The sequence below is a fragment of the Saccopteryx leptura genome, chromosome 9 (genome assembly GCF_036850995.1).
Source record: "Saccopteryx leptura isolate mSacLep1 chromosome 9, mSacLep1_pri_phased_curated, whole genome shotgun sequence".
NCBI classification, from domain to species: domain Eukaryota; kingdom Metazoa; phylum Chordata; class Mammalia; order Chiroptera; family Emballonuridae; genus Saccopteryx; species Saccopteryx leptura.
The window spans coordinates 5,399,294-5,427,054 of record NC_089511.1 but is presented as its reverse complement, the minus strand read 5'-3'; the positions used below and the strand labels follow the sequence as shown (position 1 = coordinate 5,427,054).

General features: G+C 57.6%; 2 protein-coding genes and 1 non-coding gene across 9 annotated transcripts in view; 1 reads left to right on the top strand and 2 right to left on the bottom strand.

The window, feature by feature from the left end:
• The window catches only part of NOD2 (nucleotide binding oligomerization domain containing 2), a 36,636-nt gene extending 30,956 nt beyond the window's left edge, over positions 1 to 5,680 (bottom strand). For 3 of the 6 annotated variants that reach the window (XM_066349298.1, XM_066349299.1, XM_066349300.1), the window contains exon 1: positions 1,524 to 1,704. In XM_066349298.1, the coding sequence (XP_066205395.1) occupies positions 1,524 to 1,554 (31 nt within the window). In that variant the 5' untranslated portion in view covers positions 1,555 to 1,704. Of the gene's footprint in view, positions 1 to 123; positions 194 to 1,510; positions 1,705 to 5,566 lie in introns of those variants that run through there. The other 3 variants (XM_066349301.1, XM_066349302.1, XM_066349303.1) reach the window with 3 other exon arrangements.
• Positions 5,681 to 9,726: 4,046 nt separating this feature from the next.
• SNX20 (sorting nexin 20) lies at positions 9,727 to 19,580 on the top strand. 2 transcript variants are annotated; one of them, XM_066348810.1, is made up of 4 exons: positions 9,727 to 9,841; positions 14,541 to 14,679; positions 16,723 to 16,880; positions 18,766 to 19,580. In XM_066348810.1, exons 2-4 carry the CDS (start codon positions 14,550 to 14,552, stop codon positions 19,432 to 19,434), a joined length of 957 nt encoding a protein of 318 aa, XP_066204907.1. In that variant the 5' UTR covers positions 9,727 to 9,841; positions 14,541 to 14,549; the 3' UTR covers positions 19,435 to 19,580. The 2 variants fall into 2 exon arrangements, with proteins under 2 accessions (XP_066204907.1, XP_066204906.1); XM_066348809.1 differs by lacking the exon at positions 9,727 to 9,841 and adding an exon at positions 11,266 to 11,355.
• Positions 19,581 to 27,302: 7,722 nt separating this feature from the next.
• On the bottom strand, positions 27,303 to 27,378 carry TRNAV-AAC (transfer RNA valine (anticodon AAC)). Its single transcript has one exon. It is a non-coding gene; the product is annotated as a tRNA-Val (tRNA).
• Between the last annotated feature and the right edge of the window lie 383 nt (positions 27,379 to 27,761).

Sequence of the window (27,761 nt, the reverse complement as noted above, 5' to 3'; positions counted from 1 at the left end):
AGCGGAGCGGAAATCAGGGTGCAGACTAAGCAGTTGCAAAGCTCGTGGGCACGCTGACCCCAGTCCTCACTGTCCCCTTCCCAGCTGCCCCAGGCCCTCGCTTCCCTCACCACCAAATAGTACATGCTGTCGCCTCTGTCCACGGCTTGCTCTGGGCTCAGCCCTCCGACTCAGGGTTCCGGGGACTGAGGGCAAACAATCTCTCAAAGATTCGGGTCCTGGGAAGGTCCCCAAGCAGCCGAGAAAAACCTCTCAGCAGAGTCGGTTCTGCAATTGTTACAGGTCCCGGGGGCGTGGGCTGGCGAAAATGAAAGTAAAAGGGTACAGGCATGAAGAAAGAGGGACGCCTGTTCCTTTTTATAAGTCGGGGACATTCCCAGACACTCAGGGCCGCAGCCACCAAGGAGCCAGCTGGTTCTGCGTCTCTCCCATCGGTTGTTTTTGTGTCTTACTTCCTCTGGGCCCAGCTCGGAGCCTGGGTCTTACTCATCCTGGCATTCAGGAGCTTGGCACAGGGCAGGGCCCTGGAGAGGCAGAGTGGGAATGTTCGTGAATCAAAAATCCATGGGGGAAGGGAGGGGCTGGAACAGCCTGTGCCTGCCACCGCTGCCCACCAAGGGAAAGGAAGGGAGAGACCTCCAACTAGAAGCTTCGTGCTGGTCAGATCAGGAAACCGAGACAGCGAGGTTGCCTCAGTGTCCAGCAGCTTGAGAAGGAGGGCAGCCCCCTGTGCAGGGGGTACAGTTAACCAGGATCTAGAACTGTTCTCCCTGGCCAAGCAGACCACCTGCCCGTGCCCACGGCCAAGCAGAGGCGGCAAGAGGGTAGAGGTGGGGGGGAGGGCAGAGAAGAGAGAACAGGAGGGGGTAGGAAGAGCCTGGAATAGTTCTCACCTGTGGAAACACCAGCCCCCCCACCCCCCCGCCAGCACCCATGCCCAGGTCCTGGGGGAAAAGAACCACCCTCCCCTCCCTCCCTCAGGGAGCAGCCCAGCAGTGGGCTCGGTGCTCTCCTTCTGACCCAACCCCTGGAGGACATGTGGGCAGCCAGGAATTGATGTTTGAAAGTGAACATGACTAGGCCCTGGCCGGTTGGCTCAGCGGTAGAGCGTCGGCCTAGCGTGCGGAGGACCCGGGTTCGATTCCCGGCCAGGGCACATAGGAGAAGCGCCCATTTGCTTCTCTACCCCTCCCCCTCTCCTTCCTCTCTGTCTCTCTCTTCCCCTCCCACAGCCAAGGCTCCATTGGAGCAAAGATGGCCCGGGCGCTGGGGATGGCTCTGTGGCCTCTGCCTCAGGCGCTAGAGTGGCTCTGGTCGCAATATGGCGACGCCCAGGATGGGCAGAGCATCGCCCCCTGGTGGGCAGAGCATCGCCCCTGGTGGGCATGCCGGGTGGATCCCGGTCGGGCGCATGCGGGAGTCTGTCTGACTATCTCTCCCTGTTTCCAGCTTCAGAAAAAAGAAAAAGAAAAAAAAAAAAAAAGAAAGTGAACATGACTCAGGACAGCACCTGATCCTCTCACCCAAGATGGACAGCGGCTCTGTCCTCTGCATCGGAGAGCCCGGAGCACCGCCTCCCCGCCTCCCTCGTCACGGCTCAGCAGGCTCGGTGAGCAGCCATGGTCAGGTCATCTCGGGCAGGCCCCGAGCAGGAAAGGCAAGGCCGGGTGACACAGGGCTGGCAGGTCTAGAGCAGCCAGGGGAAACCCCAGAACAATGGGCCGGAAGCCCGGCTGGCCAGCCAGTGGTCTAGAACTAGGTAATTCTGGGCAGTCCTGGCAGAAAGCCCTGTGCGTCCACCATGGCCAGCACTGAGACTGCAGGGCGACTGGAGACGCGCCCACAGAGGTGCTCACCCCCCAGGGGACAGGTCAGCAGGGCCCCTCCTGGACACACTGAGTCTGGGGCCGTCGGCAGAGGCTCAAGCCACGCACACCCAACTAGTAACGTCAGGGCTCAGTGGACACCCGTGGGGAGAGGCAGGGCGAAGCCCTAACATTCGGCACTCTGTCCTCCTACCCGCAGCTGGAAAGTCCCATCTCTGCCCGGGCCCTGTTCCAGAAACCTCAGAGCAGGGAGAATCCCCAGGGACCAAATTGGCCAGCACTCTGTCTGCAAGCAGGTGTGGTCCTGCTGCTTCCTCTTCACCACCCAGGAGGGAGGACCTGGCCTTGTTGTTGCCCTCACTACGTCTAGCTTAAATGTCTCCTGCTCCACTTTAAATTGGGAGAGAAAGAAAAGAGATGTCTGCTCATCCTCTACTGAATCAAAACTGTCCCTGAAGTCCCGCCTCTTACCCCTTTACCACCTGCTCGGTCTTCCCCTCTTCGGACGACACACTCTTCTCCACTGCACTCACTACAGGTTTGGAGTCACTACAGTCTTTCCTCCAAGAAGGTGAGGCCCATCCATCCAGAGAGGGGGCACTCCCTTGCTGAGACAGGGCCCAGGGGAAGGGCTAACCCACTCAGACCCTCCCTACTCCCCAAACCCAGGCCCTGACACCTCCTTCTTTCCTGTGACCACAGCCAGCCTGGGTCTTTGGGGCCCTGGACAGCTGATTTGCTTCGGAGATGAAACCTCAGCCGCTGGGTCCCTGCAGACAGGAGAGGAAGGGAGGTCCCAGAAGCCAGACTTCTGAACTGCCCTGGATCTCGGCTGGGGCCATGCCTCCCCGGCGGCCCTGGATGGGAGCCCTCGCCTCCCACAGCGGTCGGTCCTCCATTCTGGCCCCTGCACCAGCTTCTCTCTCGGACCACGTTCGCCACCCACACGCAAACAGACTGTCACTTCACCCCAAAGGAAAAGCCTTCGCTCCACACCCACGTCCCTTCTGGTTCCAGCCCCGTTTCTCCAGCCCCTTCACGGGCAGGGTTCCTTGTCTGCTGTCTGCAGTGCTGTCCCCAATTCCAGCATCTCCAGCTGGGCCTCCCCAACCCTCAGATGCTTTTGTTGTGGTCACCAGGGACCTCAGCCGTGACCCCGCATTGCCTGATCCTCAGCCCTCATCCGCTCACTCCGCCAACGGCCTTTGTCCTCACGGCTCCCCCCTCCTCCCGGAAGCTCCTTCCTCGTTGCCTCTGGGACACCCCAACTCTCCGATGTCCCTTCCGTCTCACTGGACGCTCTTTCTGTCTCTTGGGCGGGTTCCTGATGCTGGGAGCCCCGGAGCTCCCTGGTTGGGCCTCCTTTCTCAGTACTGCTCTCTCCCTAAGAGAACTCACTGCTCTTACCACTGTAGACGCCGGCTACGTGGTGATGTCATCCAACATTTTATTTCCAGCTCCTGCCGCCCCAATAAACTTTCCCCAACTGCCCACTGGCACCTTCATAGAGATGCCTACTGGGCATCTCAAAACTCAGCAGGCACCAAACCCAACTCCTTCCCCCTAAACAGCTCCATCTCAGCTGATGGCAGCTCCCGACTTCCAGAGGCACAGCCCCAAACCCCCCCAGTCACTCTCGACTCCCTCTTTCTCTTGCATCTCTGTCCTATCCACCACCTTTAAAATATATCCCCAAATTGAAAATTTGATATTTTTTTCACCATCTTTATGCCATGGGTACAGGCTCCCATGGTCACTCCCCAGAATGACCAGAGTGGTCCCGTCACTGGTCCCCCCCCCCCTTCTGTTTCTCTCCCCCCTACCCACCTCCAGCCTATTCTCCCGCCCACAGCCAGACGAATCTGCTGACGCTTAAGGCACAGCAGGCGACTGCTCCCTCCGCACTCAGGGCGAATGAAGCCCAGAGCCCTCCAGGGGGCCTTCAAGGCCCCCTGCACTGGACCCCACCCCGCCAGCTCTCACCTCTCAGCACGCGCTTCCTGCTAACCTCCCACCAGCTCCTCACCCCCCTGCTCCAGCCACGCGGGCCCCTCCTTGTTCCCAGAACAAGACAAGCCTGCTCCTGCCCACCATGCTTCTGCCCAAGGGCCTCCACGTGTGCTCTTCCCTGCGTGGGTGCACTGCCCTTTTCCCCAGATTCTCACCAAGCTCACCCTCCATGTCCTTCGAGGCTTTGCTCAACTGCCACCGTCTCCGAGTGGCCACCTCTGACCATGCAATATAAACTTGCAGTAGCCAACCCCGACACCCCATCTCCCTCACCTTCTTTATTTATTGCCACAGCTTGTCTCGCCACCTGACATACCCTGTATTCACTCATTTGACTGCTATCTGGCTCTCCTCTAGAATACAGACACCATGAGGGCAGGGAGTTTTTTCGGGTTTTTTGTTTTTTTTTTTCCATTGCTCTATGCTCAGTGTGTCACCCGGCGCATCGATAAAGACTGTTTGAACTGACAAAAGAATTAACTTACTCTGCATGGTTGCAGGAGGCAGAAGGGACACCATGGGGCAGAATCTGCAAGTCATGGATTTTAGGCAAATGAACCGAGAGCGGCAGCGCAATGTACAGCGCCTCTTTAAGGAGCGCGCCATCACTGAGCATGCGCAGCAGAAGAAGCCTGCACCCGGTGGGAGGGGCGTGAGCTGCATGGGGTCCCTTCCAGCCTCAGATCCCAGTGTGCAGATTGGCAAAAGGGCCATGAGTAACCAACACACTTAGGGGCAGAGTGACTAGGACACGAGAGCAGAGGCAATGGGCATGTCACTCTGGTCTTCTTCACCAAGGGGTCAGGGGACAGGGGACATAGCAGGCTTTTCCCTCTATGGACAAAAGGCTCTGTGGCCAGGGTACAACCCATGCGGAGACCAAAGCCACGACAGGAAGAAGCCCGCGGGCTCAGAAAGAGGGAGAGAAACAAGGGCTGACTGAGAGCCAGAGGTCCAGCTGTGGGAGGCCCTCCCGCAGGGACTTGGGGGCGGGGGCTTTTTAGTTTGCTAGAAAGCACGGAGGGCCAGATGGCTACTCCCAACAAAGGAGAGGACCAATGGCACACGGGGTGTGATGCTGGGCAGTCCTGGGGTCTGTCTGGCAGGGATGAGGGGATGAGCAGGGGTCTGCACCCACCAGGGGAGAGGAGGAGGAGGCAGGGGACTCCCTGAAGAGTTACCAGGCCCGCAGAGAGGAGGAGGAGGCAGGGGACTCCTGAAGAGTTACCAGGCCCGCAGGAAGGGTTCGAGATCATCCAGGCGCTCTCTCAGCTGCACCCACCAGGGGAGAGGAGGACGAGGCAGGGGACTCCCTGAAGAGTTACCAGGCCCGCAGGAAGGGTTCGAGATCATCCAGGCGCTCTCTCAGCTGCACCCACCCATTCACACGCATGCATGGGAAAGAAGGGAAACTGAGGCCCGGAGAGGGGCGAGAGTAGCCCCTGCTGAGGTCTGGTGCCTGGCCTCCTCGGCTCCCAGGCCAGCCCGTGCCTTGGGACTTTTCTTCCCACTCCCTCCACAGCCCCTGCCACTCCCAAATCACTGCCTCTCTCTTGAACTCAAAGGCTCATGGGTCCAGAAGTCCTTCCTGCCTGTGTCCCCAAGCCGCCTCATCTTCTGTAGCCACAGCCCGCCAGGGGGCTCCCCCACCTAGAGACGCCCCCTTTCCGTCTACCCTTCATTTAGACCCTGGGACCCGCCCCGCACAGAGGAAACCGAGGTAGCCCTACCTACGCCAGGCGGCCCGGAAATCTCCGAAGTCAAGCGTCCGAGTCCCGGGGACTGGGCACTGAAGCACGCTGCTTCGGGACGCCGGCGCCCAGATCCCTCGGCGTGATCGGGATCACGACTCCAGGATCCGAAGTCTTCTGTGCTCGGCCCAGCCCCCGACCTACCCCGCCCCACCCGCGCTCGGTCCCACCCACCTGTCCGCCGGCCACGCCCCTCCTGTGCCGGCGTTCCCGCCCCTCGGGGCCCGCCTCCTGGGTTGCCACAGCTCAGCTGAGACTGCCCAGCTGCCCTGCCCTGCCCTGCCCTGCCCTGCCCACAGGGCTGGACCACCCTGTGTGGCTCTGTTACCAGAGGGGGCGGGGGAAGACAAGTTATAGATCACTCCTCTGCTGAAACCCCTCCAGTGGCTCCCATTTCAGAGTAACAGCCGAGGAATGGCCTTAGCATTGCTATTGGCACCCCATATCTTCTCAGAACCCCCTCCTCACACTCCCCCTCATTCAGATGGACCTCCTGCTGTTCCTGGAATATGCCAGACCTGCACCTCTGCTGGAATGTGCTTCCTGTAGACACGTACATGGCTCCCTCTTTCCTTGGTTTGTATCATATTTTTCTACATAGCACTTATCTGTAATACAGCGTACTATAGATTTTCTTATTTATTCTCTTTGGTGTCAGTCTCACCCAAAAGACCATATCTTTTTGAGTTAGTGTTCTCATTGTTTTCTTTCTTTCTTTTTTTTTATTTTTATGAATACCTAAAAGTGGAATTGCTAGACCATAGGGTAGAAGAACCTCTGAGATTTTGAAAAGGCTTACCTGTGTCCACCCAGCTGCAAAGAAATAAAATGGACATGACTGGATTTTGTGTCACCTACAAACACATCACTGATTTTGGGTTTTCTTTGCTGGACCTGTGGAGGCACACCTGTCAGTGATCAATCCTTGTGGAATTTCCCAAAAACAGTGCCTCAGCGTTGGGGTCCCAAGCCCGTACACCCCGAGCAGTGGTGAGCAGCACTGTGTGGTATTCAGTTCCTTGCCCAATGGTGTGAGGAGGATCCATAACTTAATCTCATGTTGCAATGAGGGGAACTGGAGCTCAGAGAGGGGCGGTGCCTGCCCAGGGTGCACACAGTGAGTCAGGCCCGAGCTGGGGCCACAGCCCCGATCACCACCCCTCAGCATCACCCACTTGTGTATTGATTCACTCACAGTTATTCCCGAGCACCCAAGGTTCTGTGGCAGGTACTGCTGTAGGGACAGAATGCTGACACAGACAAGGTCCCTGCCATCACGGTGTTTGGAGACCAGCTATAAACAAGGAAACAAGTTAGCAAAGCGATGACAGGTCTGGACAGAGGGGGTCGGGGAAGGCTGCACGAGGGAGGGAGAGACAACCAAGGCGCTACCCGAGGGTGAGAGAGAGCCCGTGGAGGAGGACCCGGGAGATGGGCACTGCCGCCCGGAAGATGGGCACTGCCACCTGGAGGAGTGCGGGGCCAAGGCTGCGGGGCATGTCCGGCCTGGAGGGAGTGCGGGGGCCAAGGCTGCGGGGCGTGTCGGAGCACAGAAGGCCGTCCACCACCACACTGCTGCACGTAAGTGATGCTTTGAGGGTTTGCAAAACAAAGTTAGGAGGGAGCGGGTTTCAGGTCGGGTCCGGATTTACTCCCAATGCAGCCAGAAGCCATGGAAGGGTCCAGACAGTTGAAATCCTAGAAGAGACACCTAGACTTTGAGGTGCCAGCATTTCCTTTCCTGATGCCCCAGGACCCTTCGGTGCCCCCTCTCACCATCTGGCCCGGAACTACAATGGCGAGCCGCCCACTCCTTTGTCCCCGCCCCCTTCATGGCAGGGGGGCCTTGTCTGCCCTTGTAAATCCACAGAGCTCCTCCTCGACCACTTTGACCTGTGCTGCAAAGAAAAGCCAGTTCCTGGCAGGTCACCCTGGTCCAGCGAGGCTCTTCCTGCACAGGCCAGACAAGCCCCCTGTGCATCGGGGGATTTCCAAAGAGCGTCTCCCGCCCCAGAAGAGGAAGCAGAAACTTGCACACACTCTCCCCTGTGGCTGCCGGCTGCTGGGTGAGACTCACTGCCCTGCAGAGAAGGGCTCAGAGCCCGTGGGCCCCGGCATGTCGCAGACTCCAGGCCCAGGCAGAGAGTGGGGGAGAAAACTGGAAATCTGCAGGACAGGACCGAGGACAGGAGGGGCGAGGGAGCTCCAGCCTCACTCTAGGCAGAGCCCGTGTCACCTGGCCACAGCAGGCCACCTGCAGGCAGGGCAAGACAGGGATGAATGAGACGCAATCCCTGCACACAAGGGGCTCTCTGCTAGCACATGGTCCAGCACACTCCCCTGCAGCTGACAGACCCTGACATAGGCGGATACTCTCTATAATTGTGGTGGCACTGCCGGCTGACTGGCCATTTCAGTAAGCAAGACCAGTAAGGTAACACGGGGGAGTAAACATGGCACCTCCTACCTCGCGCCGCACACAGAACTCGATGCTAAATAGGACAGGCAGACTGGGAAGGTTTCTATTGGTACTGCCGGCACCCGCCCAGTGCTTACTCTGTGCCTGCATTGGTCTAAGCACTTTGCCCATCTTGGCTCATCTTAAGCCTCGCGACGACGGCCTGTGTGAAGTTGTTGCAGAAATAATAATAAAGGAGAAATCTCCAGAACCCCAGTGTAGACCACCCACGGTGAGAGAAAAGATTGCTATGGTTGGATACTTTAAAGTTAGCAACTGCTTTGTATCAAAATGCCCATGAAGAGAGTACAGATGCAAACCACAGGGTGGAGGAGGAGACTGAGAAGCCCTACGCCCCGGTGAACACAGAAGAACACCTACAGACCAGAAGGAGAGCAATCCGACCCAACAACCAGCCATGGACACGAACGGGCACCTCTCCACCTCACCCAAGGCGATGGAACAATGTCAATACATCCACGAAAAAACGCTCAGCATCACTAGTCAGGAGGAAATGCAACTTAAAACCACGATGAGACAGCAGTGCACACGAGCGTGGCTGCAATCAAAGATACCGAGCCCACCCAGGGTGGGCGAGGATGTGGGGCCCCCGGCACTCCCGTGCACTGCTGGGAGGCATGCAAACCGGTACAGCCGCTCAGGGAAACCGGTCACCCTCCATACCCTAAAGCCCGGGCGGCTCACCTCAAATACACGTGCACTTGCATACACGGGTAAGAGTATTCCCAGCAGCGTGGATCATGATGAAACAACCCAAATGGGCATCAGCAGACCAAAACAAAACAGAAGAAAAGAATAAATAAGTATGGATTTGAACACGGAGCAATACAACAGTCGAAGTGAAAAGTCCCCACCTACACACTGAAGTTGAGGCCCCTTAAGCACACAAATGTGGAATGAAAGAGTCAGACACAAGGGCATGCAAATAGGACGTGTGGTTGAATTTATAGAAAATTAAAATTTTTAAAAAAAAGAGCAAAATGAAACTCTGTTGTTTTGGGGTCTGTCCAGAGGTGGTTCTTTCCTAAGAAAAGCGAGGAAGCGAGCACCGTCAGACTCCGGGTGGCTGCCACCTCTGACAGGGAGGGAGGGAGAGACGGAGTCCGAGCTGGAGGAGGCCTCCCGCCCTCAAGGCCACAGTCCTGGTGACCATGGCTCCCGTCTATTCCCGGAGGTTGGGCTTCCCTGGTTCTTCCTGGTCAGGAGTGTTGGCAGCAGCCTTGCCCAGAGGACAACAGCAGCTGGGACCGTGAGTCCATCCCATCTCCCTTCCACGTCCCACTAGCTCTGTGCTCCTAGCCTCAGTTTCCCCATCTGTTCATGGGATGTGATGGCCCCTGAGATGCCTCGTGCATAGTACAGGATAATGAACACTGAAGAGCTTTGAGAGCTAAGGTCCGAATGCCAGAGGCTGCCAAGGACTCGGCGAGACAGCCAGGCCACTGCAAGGCTGTGGGACCGCGGGGGGCCCAACTCGAAACTCTCAAACCCTCGGGGCTGGAACTGTCAGGCTTCTGCCCCACCCACCGGGCCAGAGGGAGTCTCACGGTGTCTGTCGTTGGGGTTCACTACACCGTCTTTCACCAGCCAATGGGCTGGGGTGACCCGGAGCAAGTCACACAGCCTACTTCCTGTTTTCAAATGGGGGAACTCAGGAAAGCAAAGGACGGTGTCTGTGTTCAACTGCTGCCCCGGAGCTGGATCGGATAGCGAAGGGGCCATGTGACACGCCACCGGACCCCGGACACCCACAGGCCAGACGCCGCAGGTCAGAGGTCAGTGTGTGAGCCCCAGCTTGGTGGGCCCCCGCCCTCCTGCCGGTCTTTACCTGTTGGGGGAGTGGGGGAGGGAGGAGGGCTGGGACAGCCGCTGTGTGGGGGGGCTCTCCCAAGCCAGCGCCCTGGGACCGACAGGGAGCAGCTTCCCCCACCCTCTGCACTCTCGGTTCCTTCTGAAGCGCCCTATGACGCTCCTGCAGCCCTTCCTGAACCTGGGGGGATGGTCATTCACCACACCTGCACCTCACAAAACGCGCTGCCAGGACCCCCCCCTGCCCCAGCATAGTCCCGGGGGACTTGTGCAAAGTGCAGAGTCCGGGAACCACCTCCAGACCTGCGGGACTGGACTCTCTGAGGTTGGGACCAGGGAAATCTGCTTTGCACAAGCCCCTGGCACCCCTCCCGCGAGGAGGTTCCGATGCACACTCACAGTTGGGAGTGTGTCTGTCCCATGCCCAGGCCCTCTGGCGCCCGGGTCCGGCTGGGTCCACTGGGGCCTCAGCCCGATGACCAGCCCTCTGCAGCCCCCTCAGAAAGGTAGCATGGGCTTTAAAGGTGGCCCCGAGTGGCCATCGGAAGACTCGACAGGGCAGGCTGCCCGTGGAGGGAGGCGCCATGCTCTCGGGGGACCCAGGAGGGAGCAGGATGACCGCCCACGGAGCCGGACCCTGGAGGGGCTGGGAAGCGCTGTGTCCCCTGGGCCAGGTTCAGGCCCTCAGCCACCAGCCTCAACACCTGTGGCATTTCATTGCCAAGTCTAGAAACCTTTGCTATGCAGGGTGTGGAGAAGGGAGGAAAAGGCCCACAACATCCAGGTGTCACGGTCCCCAAAGGGCTTTGGCAGTGACAGGATTGCTTTTCCCATCTCACAGATGGGGAAACTGAGGCCTAGCGAGGAACAGGAAGCTGCGAGGATTCCCTGCAATGCCGTAGCTTCTCCTTGTCACTCCTCTTAAGTGGGTGATGCCGGCTGACCCCGTGGGCCCGGCCCTGGCTGCTGAGCTGGATTTTTATTCTCAGACTAAGACTGCTCGGCTTCCCCAGGTCTTTATACGGAATGACCCAGCCAAGGCCCTCGCTCCTGGGGTCTCCTAGGTCTCTGGGCAAACAGTGCCCGGCTTCCGACCTGGCACCAGCCGCCTGGCCAGGGCAGCAGAGCTGGCAGGGCTGGGACCACTGAGGCCAGTGACACTCACCAACACCCATTTTACAGATGAGCTGACAGAGTCAGGCGCCCAGGACCAGGAACACCCACAGGAAACACCAGCCCCTAGAATCCCAGTCAGCAGGGGTCCAGAGTGTGCCAACCACTCACTGTGGCACACTGCCTGGGCAGCTCCTGGAATACAGGGGACCCCCCAAGTCATGCACCGTCTTGTCAAGAGGGCAGACTTCTCGATGGAGACACCAAGGCCTGGAGATATTAAATAACTTGCCTATGGACCCACAGTTGGTCAGGACGAGGACGAAAGGCCTGACTCCTTAAGGGGAGGTGATGAGGGATGACTGAGGTATGCAAGCCCATGCCCCAGCTCTGTGCCTCAGTTTCCCATCTGTCTTAGGAGAGGTTGGATAGAGGATCCCTGACTCACTGGACAACTACACAGAGCCACCAGGAAAATGGCCCAGGGTCCTTTCACCTGACACAGAGAGAGCTGTCCCCTAAAAACAGGGCCCCTGGCCCCAGCTGACCTCACCTCTCCCCAGGCCAGGCTGGTTCCAGGAGGTCCTCCTCCCCCTGGAACAGGGACAGGCTCTGGCCACACCCAGGGACACAGCTGGGACTGTTCAAGTGGCATGTCCCCACCTCTGTCTAGGCCAGGGGTCCCCAAACTTTTTACACAGGGGGCCAGTTCACTGTCCCTCAGACCGTTGGAGGGCCGGACTATAAAAAAACTATGAACAAATCCCTATGCACACTGCACATATCTTATTTTAAAGTAAAAAAACAAAACAGGAACAAATACAATATTTAAAATAAAGAACAAGTAAATTAAAATCAACAAACCAGTATTTCAATGGGAACTATGGGCCTGCTTTTGGCTGATGAGATGGTCAATGTGCTCCTCTCACTGACCACCAATGAAAGAGGTGCCCCTTCCGGAAGTGCGGTGGGGGCCGGATAAATGGCCTCAGGGGGCCGCATGCGGCCCACGGGCCGTACTTTGGGGACCCCTGGTCTAGGCCACAAGCAGCAAAGGGGTTCAGACCCAGGCCTGGAATCCAACAGACCAGAGTCCAAGTTCCAGCTCCAACCCCGTGATCCACCTGCAGACCCCCCCAGATCTGGGAGAGAAGGTCGCCCTTCTTGTTTTGAATTTCAGCTAATGTTTCCATTGTCCCTTTTACTCATATGTCTCCGACGTTTAAAATTCTATTCTAACTAATACCTTGATTGAGAGCCATTTATTTCTCAATTATTTCTTGAAGCATCTATCACACGACACAGAATAAGAGGGACTATTATATTGGTGTTAGGGGGCGCCCAGCATTAATGCTTTGCTTGGACACCAGCCTCAGGAAGGCGGGTTCTGTTAGCATGCCCCTTGGATAGGAAACTGAGGCTCAGAGAAGTCAAGGATCTTGTCAGGCACTTTATTCACGTACCACAGACAGCTACTGCCTGAACTGCAGCCCAGGGCCCCCGCTGTCGGCCCTCCCCGGAGCTGGGCGGGGTGGAGAGGATTCCGAAGTCAGACCAGTCTACGCCTGTGTCCTGCCCACCACCTACCAGCTCTTGATTGTGGGCAACTGGAAGCCTCAGTTCCTTTATCACAGAGTGGAGATTCAGAGCTCCTACCACACAGGGATTCACACAGAGAAAGAGAGTGGGTGTGATGCACGCGGAAGACACAGCCTGGCACGTCATGGGCACAGTCACCAGCCATGAGACCTTGGGCTAAACCTCATTTGTTCTTGGGAGTCATGATTGACTTTTTGTGCTTGTTAAGTAACACAGTGGACGGAGGACTGGGGAACTATGCAACACAGTGGACGGGGGACTGGGGAACTATGCAACACAGTGGACGGAGGACTGGGGAACTATGCAACACAGTGGACGGGGGACTGGGGAACTATGTAACACAGTGGACGGGGGACTGGGGAACTATGTAACACAGTGGATGGGAGGACTGGGGAACTATGCAGCACAGTGGACGGGAGGACTGGGGAACTATGTAGCACAGTGGACGGGGGACTGGGGAACTATGCAACACAGTGGACGGGGGACTGGGGAACTATGTAACACAGTGGATGGGAGGACTGGGGAACTATGCAACACAGTGGATGGGAGGACTGGGGAACTATGTAACACAGTGGACGGGAGGACTGGGGAACTATGTAACACAGTGGACGGAGGACTGGGGAACTATGCAACACAGTGGACGGAGGACTGGGGAACTATGTAACACAGTGGACGGAGGACTAGGGAACTATGCAACACAGTGGACGGAGGACTGGGAACTATGCAACACAGTGGACGGAGGACTGGGGAACTATGTAACACAGTGGACGGAGGACTGGGGAACTATGCAACACAGTGGACGGGAGGACTGGGGAACTATGTAACACAGTGGACGGGGGACTGGGGAACTATGCAACACAGTGGACGGGGGACTGGGGAACTATGTAACACAGTGGACGGGGGACTGGGGAACTATGCAACACAGTGGATGGGAGGACTGGGGAACTATGTAACACAGTGGATGGGGGACTGGGGAACTATGCAACACAGTGGACAGGGGACTGGGGAACTATGTAACACAGTGGATGGGAGGACTGGGGAACTATGCAACACAGTGGATGGGAGGACTGGGGAACTATGCAACACAGTGGACGGAGGACTGGGGAACTATGCAACACAGTGGACGGAGGACTGGGGAACTATGCAGTGGGTATAAGAAGCTGTGGCAAATGTGTGCTTAACGATAAAGGGGGGGTAGATACAGAATCCCTGCTCTGGACCCTGAGAGTTCATTTACAGGGTGTCATATCAAATAGGGTATCGGGATGTTTTTCCGAACAAGCTAGCATCTTTCTTCCAACTCATCACGAAAGCCGTTACCTTTGCTTGAAGTCACCTCATTTAAAATTCGCAGCAACTCGGCCCTGGCCGGTTGGCTCAGCGGTAGAGTGTCGGCCTGGCGTGCGGGGGACCCGGGTTCGATTCCCGGCCAGGGCACATAGGAGAAGCGCCCATTTGCTTCTCCACCCCCCCCCCCTTCCTCTCTGTCTCTCTCTTCCCCTCCAGCAGCCAAGGCTCCATTGGAGCAAAGATGGCCCGGGCACTGGGGATGGCTCCTTGGCCTCTGCCCCAGGCGCTAGAGTGGCTCTGGTTCCTGGTGGGCAGAGCGTTGCCCCCTGGTGGGCGTGCTGGGTGGATCCCGGTCGGGCGCATGTGGGAGTCTGTCTGACTGTCTCTCCCCGTTTCCAGCTTCAGAAAAATACAAAAAAAAAAAAAAAAAAATTCACAGCAACTCGATGATCTAAGGATCTAACAAGGAGGGAGAATCAGCTCGGCCTTGCACCCATTGGTCCGGTGAAGGGCCAGACCCCAGCTTTGCATCTGGCAGTTGGGCGGACAGCTAGGTGGGCAGCGGAGACTATGACATGGATGGGTCCTAGGCATCCCAGGGCCCACCGGGAGCTCCACCGTGCGTGAGTGGGCACTCACTGTTCTCTCTTGTCCCCCCGGCAGCCCTGGAGCATGGCAAGCGCAGAGCCCCCCGGGAGCCCCCGACGGACAGGACCCAGAGCCCAGCGCACAGCAGAGGCCATGCAGGAGGCATCAGCCACTGGCCCAGACTTCCCCCCTCTGGGGCCTGAGGGGGATTCAGGTGGGCTGGAGGCATGCAGCTCGGTCAGGGGAACAGAGGTGTGCAGACGTTTGAAATTCACGTGCGAGTACTGAAGCAGAGGCCACCGGACAGCAGGCCCGCTCTCTCAGCTTGGGGTTTATCCCGAAGGAGATGCGGAGACGGGGAAGTCGTGCAGGTGGTTTATCTGCTGCCAGATGACCCCAGGCGGAATGTCAGGGCAATGGGAAAGCCATCTGGGAAGGGAGGGAAGGCACATGGGTGTTAATGAACAGATCGCTGGGCAACAGGGGTCCTCTGGGGGCCTCTATGGAGCACGCCTCAGAGTGGTCCCATCTGAGAAGTGAGGAGACCGGGCGATGACCCGCCAGTTCCGTCCTTCATCGCTGAGGGAGTCCCACAACCAGCCCTCCAGCAGAGACAGCCCCCAGGGCGGGAGTCCCAGGAAGCCGGTGGGAGGGGTGCGGAACTGGGAGTGGCACAGCGTCTGCTATAGCGCCATCTCCTGGGGCAGATCTCTGCTCCGTCACTGAAGCCTGCTCTGTCCCTGGCCCTGTGCAGGGCACGGGGAAACAGGAACAGATCCAACACCGAGCTGGCCCTCCCTGTAGTCGGGAAGCAGAGCCGTGAAAGATCATTTGAAGTGCCACGGAAAAGGCTACAGGGCCAGCGTGGGAGGCTCTCGCTCTAACGCCAGGAAGTGAGTGACACGAAGGCTGGGTCTTGAGGGACAGGCAGAGAACAGCTCCTGAGACCCGTATCCCCTGAAAAAAAAAAAAAATACAGGATGATTTGTGCATTTTTGGTGAGGAAGGATTCTCATCTCTCGCAAGATTCCCAGAATGGCCCAGGGCTCCAGCGAGGTTTCAGAAACACGGGGTCAGTTTTTTGTTTTTTTTTTACTTGTTTTTTTTACAGAGTCAGAGAGAAGGATAGACAAGGACAGACAGACAGGAATGGAGAGAGATGAGAAGCATCAATCATTAGTTTTTCACTGCGACACGTTAGTTGTTCATTGGTTGCTTTCTCATAGGTGCCTTGACCATGGGGCTACAGCAGACCGATTAACCCCTTGCTTGAGCCAGCGACCTTGGGTCCAAGCTGGTGAGCTTTTGCTCAAACCAGATGAGCTTGCGCTTAAGCTGGTGACTTCGGGGTCTCGAACCTGGGTCCTCCGCATCCCAGTCTGATGTTCTATCCACTGCGCCACCGCCTGGTCAGGCCACGGGGTCAGTTTCTGAGGCAGAAAGGAGGAGGATGGCATAGAGGGCATCTGCGAGAAAAAGCGCAGAAGGTGGGCAAGGAGGGGAGGGTTGGAAGGGTCAGCCAGGCTGAGTCCGGAGCCCCACGTTTTCCTAGCTGCCCGTGCCACCCACCGACCTGTGCTCAGGAGGCCGGCGGCAACCATGGAGTCAGTGGTGCGGGGAGTGCAGAGATGACCAAGTCACAGTCCCCGCCCGCCCGTCAGCAGCATGCAGCCGCATGCGGACCCTGCAGCACACGCTGCACGTCAGGACCAAAAGCACTTGGGGAGGACGGGCTACTCCGGGTTGCCTGTGGCGGGGTGGTCTCAGCCGGGTGGGGCACAGGGTCTGGCTGATTGATGCCCAGCGGACCTGCTCTTGGTGGGATGGGGGAGGGGAGAGTCACAGCTGTTCTGGGAATCGGTGTCCCATCGCAGACAGACCCAGCCGTCTAGGGCAGGGGTCTCAAACTCAACTCAGCATGTGGGCCGCAGAGCAAGATCACAGCCGTTTGGCGGGCCGCACTAGGTCTACAAAAGGCAACTGTTACGCAACACTTTTCAGTGTCACAAAACGACCAGAAACTGTAGTTCGCATCACAACTGCTGTTAACTAAGCTACTATCTAGCTAGGATGCTAGAGAAATGAAAAATACAAGTAGGCCCCTAGGCTTACTTAATTTTATCCAAAATATTTTGAATTTCGTGGATTAGTCTGCGAGCCGCACACAAAATTGTTTGGCGGGCCGCGAATTTGAGACCCCTGGGCTAGGGTGTGCCCGTGCCCCCAGGGCCCTGACCTGGCCCTGCTGTTGTCGCAGACGCCAACGCCGAGGGCAGCCGGGGCCCCAGCTCCAGCATGACCACGCGGGAGCTGCAGGAGTACTGGAGGACCGAGAAGGGCTGCCGGAAGCCGGTCAAGCTGCTCTTCGAGATCGCCTCGGCCCGCATCGAGGAGAGAAGGGTGGCCAAGTTCGTGGTGAGCACCGCTTCCCCCCCCCCCCACTGCCGCCCCTGGGCAAGTTCTGGGGATGGGATGGCAGGGGCGCGAAGCGGGGGCCGGTCTCAGCTTTCCCAGCTGTGGAATGGGTTCACTCACCGTTAGTTAACTCACAAAGTTCTGGGGAAAACGGTGAAAAAGCAAGATTCCACGCTCAGCACTGTGCCCGGTGCCATGAGGACCAGAGACGGATGAGTCACGGCCCCCGGCTCTCACGAGGAACCGGCCGTTCAGCCTACGTTATCCAGTCTTCGTCGTCTGTGTCCCTTTGCCATTGCTGCCGTATCCTTCTATCACTTATTATTATTCACATAATTTTTTCCTTTAAATTGGATCACTTAAAAAAAAAAAACACACTAGGCCTGGCCTGTGGTGGCGCAATGGGATAAAGCGTCGACCTGGAACACTGAGGTTGCCGGTTCAAAACCTTGGGCTTGCCTGGTCAAGGCACATATGGGAGTTGATGCTTCCTGCTCCTCTCCCCCTTCTCTCTTTCTCTCTCTCTCTCCCCTCTTTCTAAAAATCAATAAATAAAAAAAATATTAAAAAAAAAACACACTAAATATATTTCTCTCTAAAAATCAAATACCTTAAATGGACCATCAGTATCACATGGCATAAAGAAACGGTGGTGGGAAAAGTGAATCTCAGGAAAGCTGAGCGCTGTTATTAAACTCTAGCCGGTTCCTGATGGAGAAAGCCCAGCCGGGGGAAAGCTCTGTGCCTAGGGGCTGCCCTCCCTGTTAAAGATGGACTTTTAGCCTGTGTTGGGGGAGGCGCCGAGGACCACGGAAGGGCCTTGCTTCACCTTCCTTGGGACTGGAGTTATGATGCGAGCTGACACTGAGTGCTGATTGCTGACTGGTTTCAGTGCATGAACTCATTTCATCCACCCAGAGCGAGGATCAGAGAGGTTAAGTTACCTACCTAAGGCTACACAGCTAGACCGTGGTGGGGCTGGCATTATAACCTAGGCAGCCTGTACCCTTCATCAGTAGCCTCTTGACAGAGAACTAAAAGGGCAGACTCTTCTTACTGTAACAGCACTGCAGCCAGTATAGCACCGAACTCCCCCCCCCCAAGTGCCGAGCACCTGGGGAACCCAGAGCCAACCCAAGCTTCCCTTTCAGGAACCTGAGGCCCAGTTTCAACCCCCCAGACCCCCCTGCCCACCTGTCCCTGGGCTGTCTGTCCCCCAAGATGCCTCCTTGTTTGTTACAGTGCTTGTTATTCTTGGGCTGACTCTTGGCACGATCCCCGTTTACAGCTCAGCCGACCCCGACGGCAATTTAACACAGAACCGCCTTATAACAACCTCCCGTTTTCAGGGTGCGCTTTAAATTACGACCATGGTTTTGTTTTTTTTGTTTGTTTGTTTGTTTGTTTGTTTCTGTATTTTTTCTGAAGCTGGAAATGGGGAGAGACAGACAGACTCCCGCATGCGCCCGACCGGGATCCACCCGGCACGCCCACCAGGGGCCATGCTCTGCCCACCAGGGGGCGATGCTCTGCCCCTCCGGGGCCTCGCTCTGTTGCGACCAGAGTCACTCTAGCACCTGGGGCAGAGGCCAAGGAGCCATCCCCAGCGCCCGGGCCATCTTTGCTCCAATGGAGCCTCGGCTGTGGGAGGGGAAGAGAGAGACAGAGAGGAAGGAGAGGGGGAGGAGTGGAGAAGCAGATGGACGCTTCTCCTGTGTGCCCTGGCCGGGAATAGAACCCGGGACTTCTGCACACCAAGCCGACGCTCTACCACTGAGCCAACCGGCCAGGGCCCATCGTTGTTTTTATCTGCGCGGGGCTCCGCTCGGCCGGTTCAACCCCTCCGCCGGGATGCACTCAAAGGCTGTCTCTCTCTGCACCGCAGATGTACCAGATAGTCGTCATCCAGACCGGGAGCTTTGACAGCAACAAAGCCATCCTGGAGCGGCGCTACTCCGACTTCCAGGCGCTCCAGAAGAGCCTCCTGAAGACGTTCAGGGAGGAGATCGAAGACGTGGCCTTCCCCAAGAAGCACCTGGTGGGGAACTTCACGCCGGCGATGATCTCGGAGCGCAAGCTGGCCTTCAAGGAGTACCTGAGCCAGCTCTACGCCATCCGCTGCGTCCGCAGGTCCCGCGAGTTCCTCGACTTCCTGACGCGGCCCGAGCTGAAGGAGGCCTTCGGCTGCCTGCGGGCCGGCCAGTACACCAAGGCCCTGGACATCCTGGTGCACATGATGCCCCTGCAGGAGAAGCTGACGCGCCACTGCCCGCTGACGCTGGTGCCGGTCCTCTGCGCCGTGCTGGTGTGCCACCGCGAGCTCGAGCGCCCCCTGGAGGCCTTCGCGGCCGGCGAGAGGGCCCTGGAGCGCCTGCAGGCCCGGGAGGGCCACCGCTACTACGCCCCGCTGCTGGACGCCATGATCCGCCTGGCCTACGCGCTGGGCAAGGACTTCGTGTCACTGCAGGAGAGGCTGGAGGACAGCCAGCTGCGGAAGCCCGCCCCCCGCGGCTTCACCCTGAAGGAACTGGCTGTCCGGGAATATCTGTGCTGAGCCACTCTGGCCGAGGAGCTGCCGATTGCGGATCTGGGATCGCCAGTGCTCTGCCGGCTGTTTGGGGTGCATTTTGTTTGTTTGTTTGTTTGTTTGTTTTGTTTTTTGTATTTTTCTGAAGCTGGAAACAGGGAGGCAGTCAGACAGACTCCTGCATGCGCCCGACTGGGATCCACCCGGCATGCCCACCAGGGGGCAATGCTCTGCCCATCTGGAGCGTTGCTCTGTTGCAACCAGAGCCATTCTAGCGCCTGAGGCAGAGGCCACAGAGCCATCCTCAGCGCCCAGGCCATCTTTGCTCCAATGGAGCCTTGGCTGCGGGAGGGGAAGAGAGAGACAGAGAGGAAGGAAAGGGCGAGGGGTGGAGAAGCAGATGGGCTCCTCTCCTGTGTGCCCTGGCCAGGAATCGAACCTGGGACCCCTGCACGCCAGGCTGAGGCTCTACCACTGAGCCAACCGGCCAGGGCTTGGGGTGCATTTTGGATGGGAACAGCCACGTTGGGCCACTCCCGGCTCCAGCTTGCAGAGTGGCCTTGAACACACGAGCCCCTTCTCTGGTCCTCCACTCGCCCATCTGTGTTGAACTGAGGTTCTCCCGGGTGTCCATGGAAGCCTCTGCTTGTGTCCTGTGTCCCTTGGTTGCCAGGCACACTTTATTCCCAAACCACAAGTCCAGCTGCCGGAACGCTGGGGAGTCAGATCCGTCTTACCGCTGTTTCCGTAGGCAGCTGGAGTGGTGGTCTCCACTGCACGCCAGGGACAGGGCACAATCCATCTCCTCTCTGTAGCTGGTCTTGGTATATTCTGTGCGCTCCTGCCCCCTTGAAGTTGCTACCTGAGCCAATAGCAAACGTTTCCACCTGTTATCCTAAGTATTCTGGTTCTTTCCTCTTAGCCTGTAGACTCAGCTCACAAAACAAAAGGTCACCGCCCGCTCCTCAAGGCCAGCTTGGGCCCCGGGGTAGGGCGTCAGTGCCACCCTTTGAAGGGTAAAGCAAATCCTGTCTTAAGAGTGTATGATTCCCGGCATTTTTTTTTTCTGAAGTTGGAAATGGGGAGGCAGCCAGACAGACTCCCGCATGCGCCCGACCGGGATCCACCCGGCATGCGCACCAGGGGGCGATGCTCTGCCCATCTTGGGGCGTCGCTCTGCCACAATCAGAGCCACTCTAGTGCCTGAGGCAGAGGCCACAGAGCCATCCTCAGTGCCAGGGCCAACTTTGCTCCAATGGAGCCTTGGCTCCGGGAGGGAAAGAGAGAGACAGAGAGGAAGGAGACGGAGAGGGGTGGAGAAGCAGATGGGCACCTCTCCTATGTGCCCCGGCCGGGAATCGAACCCGGGACTCCTGCACGCCAGGCCGACGCTCTACCACTGAGCCAACCGGCCAGGGCCAGATTCCCGGCAATTTTAACAAGGGTTGTTGACAGCCTTCCTCTGGTTATGATGCTATAACTCACTGCCTAGGGGTAGATGTTCATCTCTAAGGCACCTGTCCCTTCTGGTTTATGGAGACATGGCCCTGAAGGGAGGTGGCAGAAGATACTGGGGGGGGGGGCTCACAGAAAAGAGGCTGAATGCTCAACACCTCCCCCATTTGAGGCACCATTTTCCTGGCAGCTCTCTGCTGCACTGGGGTGGCCCCCAAGGGCCCCGAGTGAAGAGAAGTCTGGATTGATGGCTGGGGTTCAACACCAGACGTGGAGCAGATGGTGAAGGCTGGTTTGGGCCCAATATACGTTTGAGGCTGGAAGTCCCCAAGGCCCTAACCTGTCAGGCTGAGCTTCGCAGGGGGAACTACAGAGGCTGTGGCTTGGGAACCTCAGTGTGGGGCGCCATGTTGGCCCTGGCAGGAAGCCGGCTCAGCAGAGGGATCAGCATTCACTGAGAGGCACCAGGAGGTGTTCAACAGCAACACCATGTGGCAGCACCCGCCCTGTCCCGAAGATTAGAAACAGGCTGACACCTGGGCACAGAGGACGCCTTCCGGTCTCTCCATTAGCTCCAGGGGAAGGACATTTCCGGGTCCAGTCTCTCCCTCTGCTCCAGGGGAAGGACATTTCCGGGTCCAGTCTCTCCCTCTGCTCCAGGGGAAGGACATTTCCGGGTCCAGTCTCTCCCTCTGCTCCAGGGGAAGGACATTTCCGGGTCCAGTCTCTCCCTCTGCTCCAGGGGAAGGACATTTCCGGGTCCAGTCTCTCCCTCTGCTCCAGGGGAAGGACATTTCCGGGTCCAGTCTCTCCCTCTGCTCCAGGGGAAGGACATTTCCGGGTCCGGTCTCTCCCTCTGCTCCAGGGGAAGGACATTTCCGGGTCCGGTCTCTCCCTCTGCTCCAGGGGAAGGACATTTCCGGGTCCAGTCTCTCCCTCTGCTCCAGGGGAAGGACATTTCCGGGTCCAGTCTCTCCATTAGCTCCAGGGGAAGGACATTTCCGGGTCCAGTCTCTCCCTTTGCTCCAGGGGAAGGACATTTCCGGGTCCAGTCTCTCCATTAGCTCCAGGGGAAGGACATTTCCTGGTCCAGTCTCTCCCTTTGCTCCAGGGGAAGGACATTTCCGGGTCCAGTCTCTCCATTAGCTCCAGGGGAAGGACATTTCCGGGTCCAGTCTCTCCATTAGCTCCAGGGGAAGGACATTTCCGGGTCCAGTCTCTCCCTTTGCTCCAGGGGAAGGACATTTCCGGGTCCAGTCTCTCCATTAGCTCCAGGGGAAGGACATTTCCGGGTCCAGTCTCTCCCTTTGCTCCAGGGGAAGGACATTTCCGGGTCCAGTCTCTCCATTAGCTCCAGGGGAAGGACATTTCCGGGTCCAGTCTCTCCATTAGCTCCAGGGGAAGGACATTTCCGGGTCCAGTCTCTCCATTAGCTCCAGGGGAAGGACATTTCGGGGTCCGGTCTCTCCATTAGCTCCAGGGGAAGGACATTTCCGGGTCCGGTCTCTCCCTTTGCTCCAGGGGAAGGACATTTCCGGGTCCAGTCTCTCCCTCTGCTCCAGGGGAAGGACATTTCCAGGTCCAGTCTCTCCCTTTGCTCCAGGGGAAGGACATTTCCGGGTCCAGTCTCTCCCTTTGCTCCAGGGGAAGGACATTTCCGGGTCCAGTCTCTCCCTCTGCTCCAGGGGAAGGACATTTCCGGGTCCAGTCTCTCCATTAGCTCCAGGGGAAGGACATTTCCGGGTCCAGTCTCTCCCTCTGCTCCAGGGGAAGGACATTTCCGGGTCCAGTCTCTCCATTAGCTCCAGGGGAAGGACATTTCCGGGTCCAGTCTCTCCCTCTGCTCCAGGGGAAGGACATTTCCGGGTCCAGTCTCTCCATTAGCTCCAGGGGAAGGACATTTCCGGGTCCAGTCTCTCCCTCTGCTCCAGGGGAAGGACATTTCCGGGTCCAGTCTCTCCATTAGCTCCAGGGGAAGGACATTTCCGGGTCCAGTCTCTCCATTAGCTCCAGGGGAAGGACATTTCCGGGTCCAGTCTCTCCCTTTGCTCCAGGGGGAAGGACATTTCCGGGTCCAGTCTCTCCCTCTGCTCCAGGGGAAGGACATTTCCGGGTCCAGTCTCTCCCTCTGCTCCAGGGGAAGGACATTTCCGGGTCCAGTCTCTCCATTAGCTCCAGGGGAAGGACATTTCTGGGTCCAGTCTCTCCCCTTGCTCCAGGGGAAGGACATTTCCGGGTCCAGTCTCTCCCTCTGCTCCAGGGGAAGGACATTTCCGGGTCCAGTCTCTCCCCTTGCTCCAGGGGAAGGACATTTCCGGGTCCAGTCTCTCCCTCTGCTCCAGGGGAAGGACATTTCCGGGTCCGGTCTCTCCCCTTGCTCCAGGGGAAGGACATTTCCGGGTCCAGTCTCTCCCTCTGCTCCAGGGGAAGGACATTTCCGGGTCCAGTCTCTCCCTCTGCTCCAGGGGAAGGACATTTCCGGGTCCGGTCTCTCCCTCTGCTCCAGGGGAAGGACATTTCCGGGTCCGGTCTCTCCCTTTGCTCCAGGGGAAGGACATTTCCGGGTCCAGTCTCTCCATTAGCTCCAGGGGAAGGACATTTCCAGGTCCAGTCTCTCCCTTTGCTCCAGGGGAAGGACATTTCCGGGTCCAGTCTCTCCCTTTGCTCCAGGGGAAGGACATTTCCGGGTCCAGTCTCTCCATTAGCTCCAGGGGAAGGACATTTCCGGGTCCGGTCTCTCCCTTTGCTCCAGGGGAAGGACATTTTCGGGCGGGTAACACTGGACTGCTGGGAAATTAAAGCGTTGGATGGAAAAACTAAAGCCCTCTAACTCTCTTTGTTGTGGTGACTCACACTTGATTCTACAAGTTATCTCATCAAGGATAAAATGTTGTTGATGGTGCGATGCACGTAGTACACTAAGAAAGAAAAAGGGCCCGATGGGGTGGGGTGGGGTGGGGTCGGGGGTTAATAAGAGATTCGGGCAGCAGGCTGGGCAGGTAACAAGCTAGCCCTGGATGCAAGGGTCCACGTGGACTCAACCTGCGGGGGGCAGAGCGGCTCCCGGGGGGGAGGGTGGGGAGCCTCCTAGAATCTGAACTGCAAGGTTCGGGGTCAGAATACATGCAGCGTGGCCAGACTTCCATGGACAGGTTGTGCCAAAGTGGTCTCAGCTGGCGGCCTTCCAGGAACCTGGCCCCACGAAGGCCTGCTCTCTCTGAAGGATCTCAGCCTCGGTCTGGCTCAGTCGAGAGGGTGGACGTCACTGAGTGCAGAGGGGTCAGTTGTGGGAGTAGTGTGCACCTCGGAATCACACGTATATAGTATATGTGTGCGATAGAAAGAATTTTTCTTTAATTTTTCTTTATTGATTTTAGTGAGAGAGAGAGAGAGAGACAGGAACATCGATCTGTTCCTGTATGTACCCTGACCGGGGATTGAACCAGCAGCCTCTGTGCTTCAGGATGATGGGTAACCAACCAAGTCATCCCGCCAAGGCAAGAGAGAGAACTCTTTAAATCCTGTATGGGGTAGAGGGGACCTCCAAAATCACACCGGGGTTCCCCATTAGGACCTCAGTGCAGGGCTGGCTCCCCACGTTGTACACAGGGAATGAACTTATTTATTCTGGCTCCGTAAAAAGGGGCCGCCCTCAAAGGGCAGCTGCAGGGTCCCACCTCACCTCGCCCCAGTGACGCACAGTGCTGCCCTCCGAGGTCTTCTGCAGCTGCGGCCCGTTGGTCGTGGGCGCTCCCCCTGGTCAGACACAGTCTTCATCCATTGCAGGTGTCTGAGGGCCGGCGATACCCTGCACGGCTGTCTCCTCCTGGTGTCCCCGTTTAGCTGCAGAAGTCAGAGCCCCATTCACTTCTTGGGTTCTGAAACAAGTCCTCCATCTCCTCAAGCCCCCTCCTTCAGGAAGTCTCCCGTGGCCCACCACCACCACCACCACCACACCCAGGCGGGACCAGAAGCCTCATTCTCTTCTGGAGCTTGTAAGAAACGCCGGATCTCAGACCTCACACCGGCCCTACTGACTCAGAGCCTGCATGGTAACACGCTCCCTCCCCTTCTTCACGTGTGATTCCTGTGTGCATGGGTTAAAGCTGGAGACGCACTGTTAACGTGATCTGAAGGCACCTTGTTGAGCAGTGTGCTCACAGCCCAGGCAGTCTGCTCTCAGGGCTCCTCCACCCGTCTTCTCCCAACGGCTGGGCCCCCCTCCCCCTTCCCCACCCCTCCCCTCTCCCTTCCTTTTCTTTTTTTTTTTTTTTTTTTTTTTTTTACAGAGGCAGAGATAGACAGGAACAGACAGACAGGAACGGAGAGAGATGAGAAGCATCAATCATCAGTTTCTTGTTGCGCGTTGCGACTTCTTAGTTGTTCATTGATTGCTTTCTCACATGTGCCTTGACCGTGGGCCTTCAGCAGACTGAGTAACCCCCTGCTGGAGCCAGTGACCTTGGGTCCAAGCTGGTGAGCTCTTTGCTCAAACCAGATGAGCCTGCGCTCAAGCTGGCGACCTCGGGGTCTCGAACTTGGGTCCTTCCGCATCCCAGTCCGACGCTCTATCCACTGCGCCACCACCTGGTCAGGCCCCTCCCCCTTCCCTTTCCCCTTCCCTTCCCTTCCCCTCCCCCTCCATTTCCCTCCCCTCCCCTCCCCCACCCCCTCCATCTCCCCCTTCCCCTTCCTTCCTCTTTCCCTTCCTGCATGGCTCTGAGGCCTGGGAAGAGGCTGGTAGCCTACGGCCAGGAAGCTCACTTCAGGGTGGGCTCCAGCCCCCAGGCCGAGGCACCCCCAGCTGCAACTCAGCCTGGGGGCTGCAAAACCAGCTCTGGTTCCGCCTGCTGGGGGAGGGGCACTCCCAGGTGTCCCCAGCTGGCCTCTCCTGGGCTCCTGCAGACACTTCCTGCAACAACTACAAAGGGCTGCCTCCCCCCTCCCTCCCTCCCGGCCAGCAATGCCACCACCTATTCCAGCAGCCACTCTGTTCCTTGTGGCAGTCCCCTTTTACTTACAGAAATTTCCTATTACCACCCCAAATGGAAAATAAGAATCACTTGCCGTAATTAGCTATAAAAATAAACACAATGAAACCCTTGACTGTGATGACACTTCACAGGCCTTTGTCTGAGACAGTCTGAGGCTGTCAGAGGGCCTTGTTAACCGAGAGAGACAAAGGCCAGTGACCAAGACCTGGTATCACCAAGCTGAGACATCTCTTTGATTTTTCTCAGAGAGACTGGAAGATACTGACAGGAAGCTTCTGACATGTGGCCCGGGCCTCCCGAGGTTGTCTGTGCTCATCCCTGACCATCTGGGGGCTCCCTCCCTGCTCCTGGCCCTGGTCCCTCAGTCCCCAAGCCTTGTATTCACTTCTGCTTGTTCTCCAGCCCCTCAGTCACGGTCACGGTCACAGCCTGGTTTTGTGTTTGACTGACATCCTTGATTTCCCGCACCCCAGGTGGGAGGCGGTACCCCAGGCCACAGCTCCTCCATCCTGCAGCTGTGACATGGACCTGATATCGCGTAAGACCTCCCCACCAGACGGGGGGAGAGTTCTGGGTCCACCAAAGCCTAGACCTGCACTGTCCTCTAGTTCAGTGGTCCCCAACCTTTTTTGGGCCACGGACCGGTTTAATGTCAGAAAATATTTTCACGGACCGGCCTTTAGGGTGGGATGGATAAATGTATCACGTGACCGAGACAAGCGTCAAGAGTGAGTCTTAGATGAATGTAACAGAGGGAATCTGGTCATTTTTAAAAAATAAAACATCGTTCAGACTTAAATATAAATAAAACGGAAATAATGTAAGTTATTTATTCTTTCTCTGTGGACCGGTACCAAATGGCCCACGGACCGGTACCAGTCCGCGACCCAGGGGTTGGGGACCACTGCTCTAGTTGTTGCCACGGTGCCCCTTATTAAGAGCAAGCAAAGGTCCCTGCTGCCCCCGACACACACAAGGCCATGCACAGAGTCCCACCCCTGTTAGGTCCCTGCTGCCCCCGACACACACAAGGCCACGCACAGAGTCCCCCCCCCACCCCCGGTCAGCACCAGCCTCACCCACCCATCTCTGCATGTTCTCACCTTCTCATGAGTCACTCTTTTTTTTTTTTTTTCTTTCATTTTTCTGAAGCTGGAAACGGGGAGAGACAGTCAGACAGACTCCCGCATGCGCCCGACCGGGATCCACCCGGCACGCCCACCAGGGGGCGACACTCTGCCCACCAGGGGGCGATGCTCTGCCCATCCTGGGCGTCGCCATATTGCGACCAGAGCCACTCTAGCGCCTGGGGCAGAGGCCAAGGAGCCATCCCCAGCGCCCGGGCCATCTTTGCTCCAATGGAGCCTTGGCTGCGGGAGGGGAAGAGAGAGACAGAGAGGAAAGTGCGGCGGAGGGGTGGAGAAGCAAATGGGCGCTTCTCCTGTGTGCCCTGGCCGGGAATCGAACCCGGGTCCTCCGCACGTTAGGCCGACGCTCTACCGCTGAGCCAACCGGCCAGGGCCTCATGAGTCACTCTTGATGACGCTCCTACCATGTGCCAGACACTGCGACAATCTGAGGACACAGAGCAGGGGACAGGACAGATAGGGTCCTGGCCCTCGCTGAGGTGATCTAGTAGAAGGGAGCCACTCACAGAGCAGACGGAAGCTGGGACCAAATGGTCTCCCCTCAGCCAGGTGGTCAAGGAGGGCTTCTCAGAGGAGGAGATGTTTAAGGGGCCCTGCCACAGGGGAGGCTGAGGAGGCGGCCACGGCAGCCTGGGGCGGGGGGAATTTTAGGCAGAGGGAAAGCAGTAACATAACCCTGAGGCAGGAACCTCTTCCAACCCCGGGGACCCAGGACGGGGCCAGGAAAGGAGGCAGCGCTGACCGTGGCTGTGCCCAC

Bases quoted from the DNA above. Each gene is read 5' to 3' on its own strand.
- SNX20 (XM_066348809.1), top strand. The intron at 14,680-16,722 runs GTGGGCTGGAGG...CTGTTGTCGCAG, and splicing joins GGGGCCTGAGGGGGATTCAG to ACGCCAACGCCGAGGGCAGC. The intron at 16,881-18,765 runs GTGAGCACCGCT...TCTGCACCGCAG, and splicing joins GAAGGGTGGCCAAGTTCGTG to ATGTACCAGATAGTCGTCAT.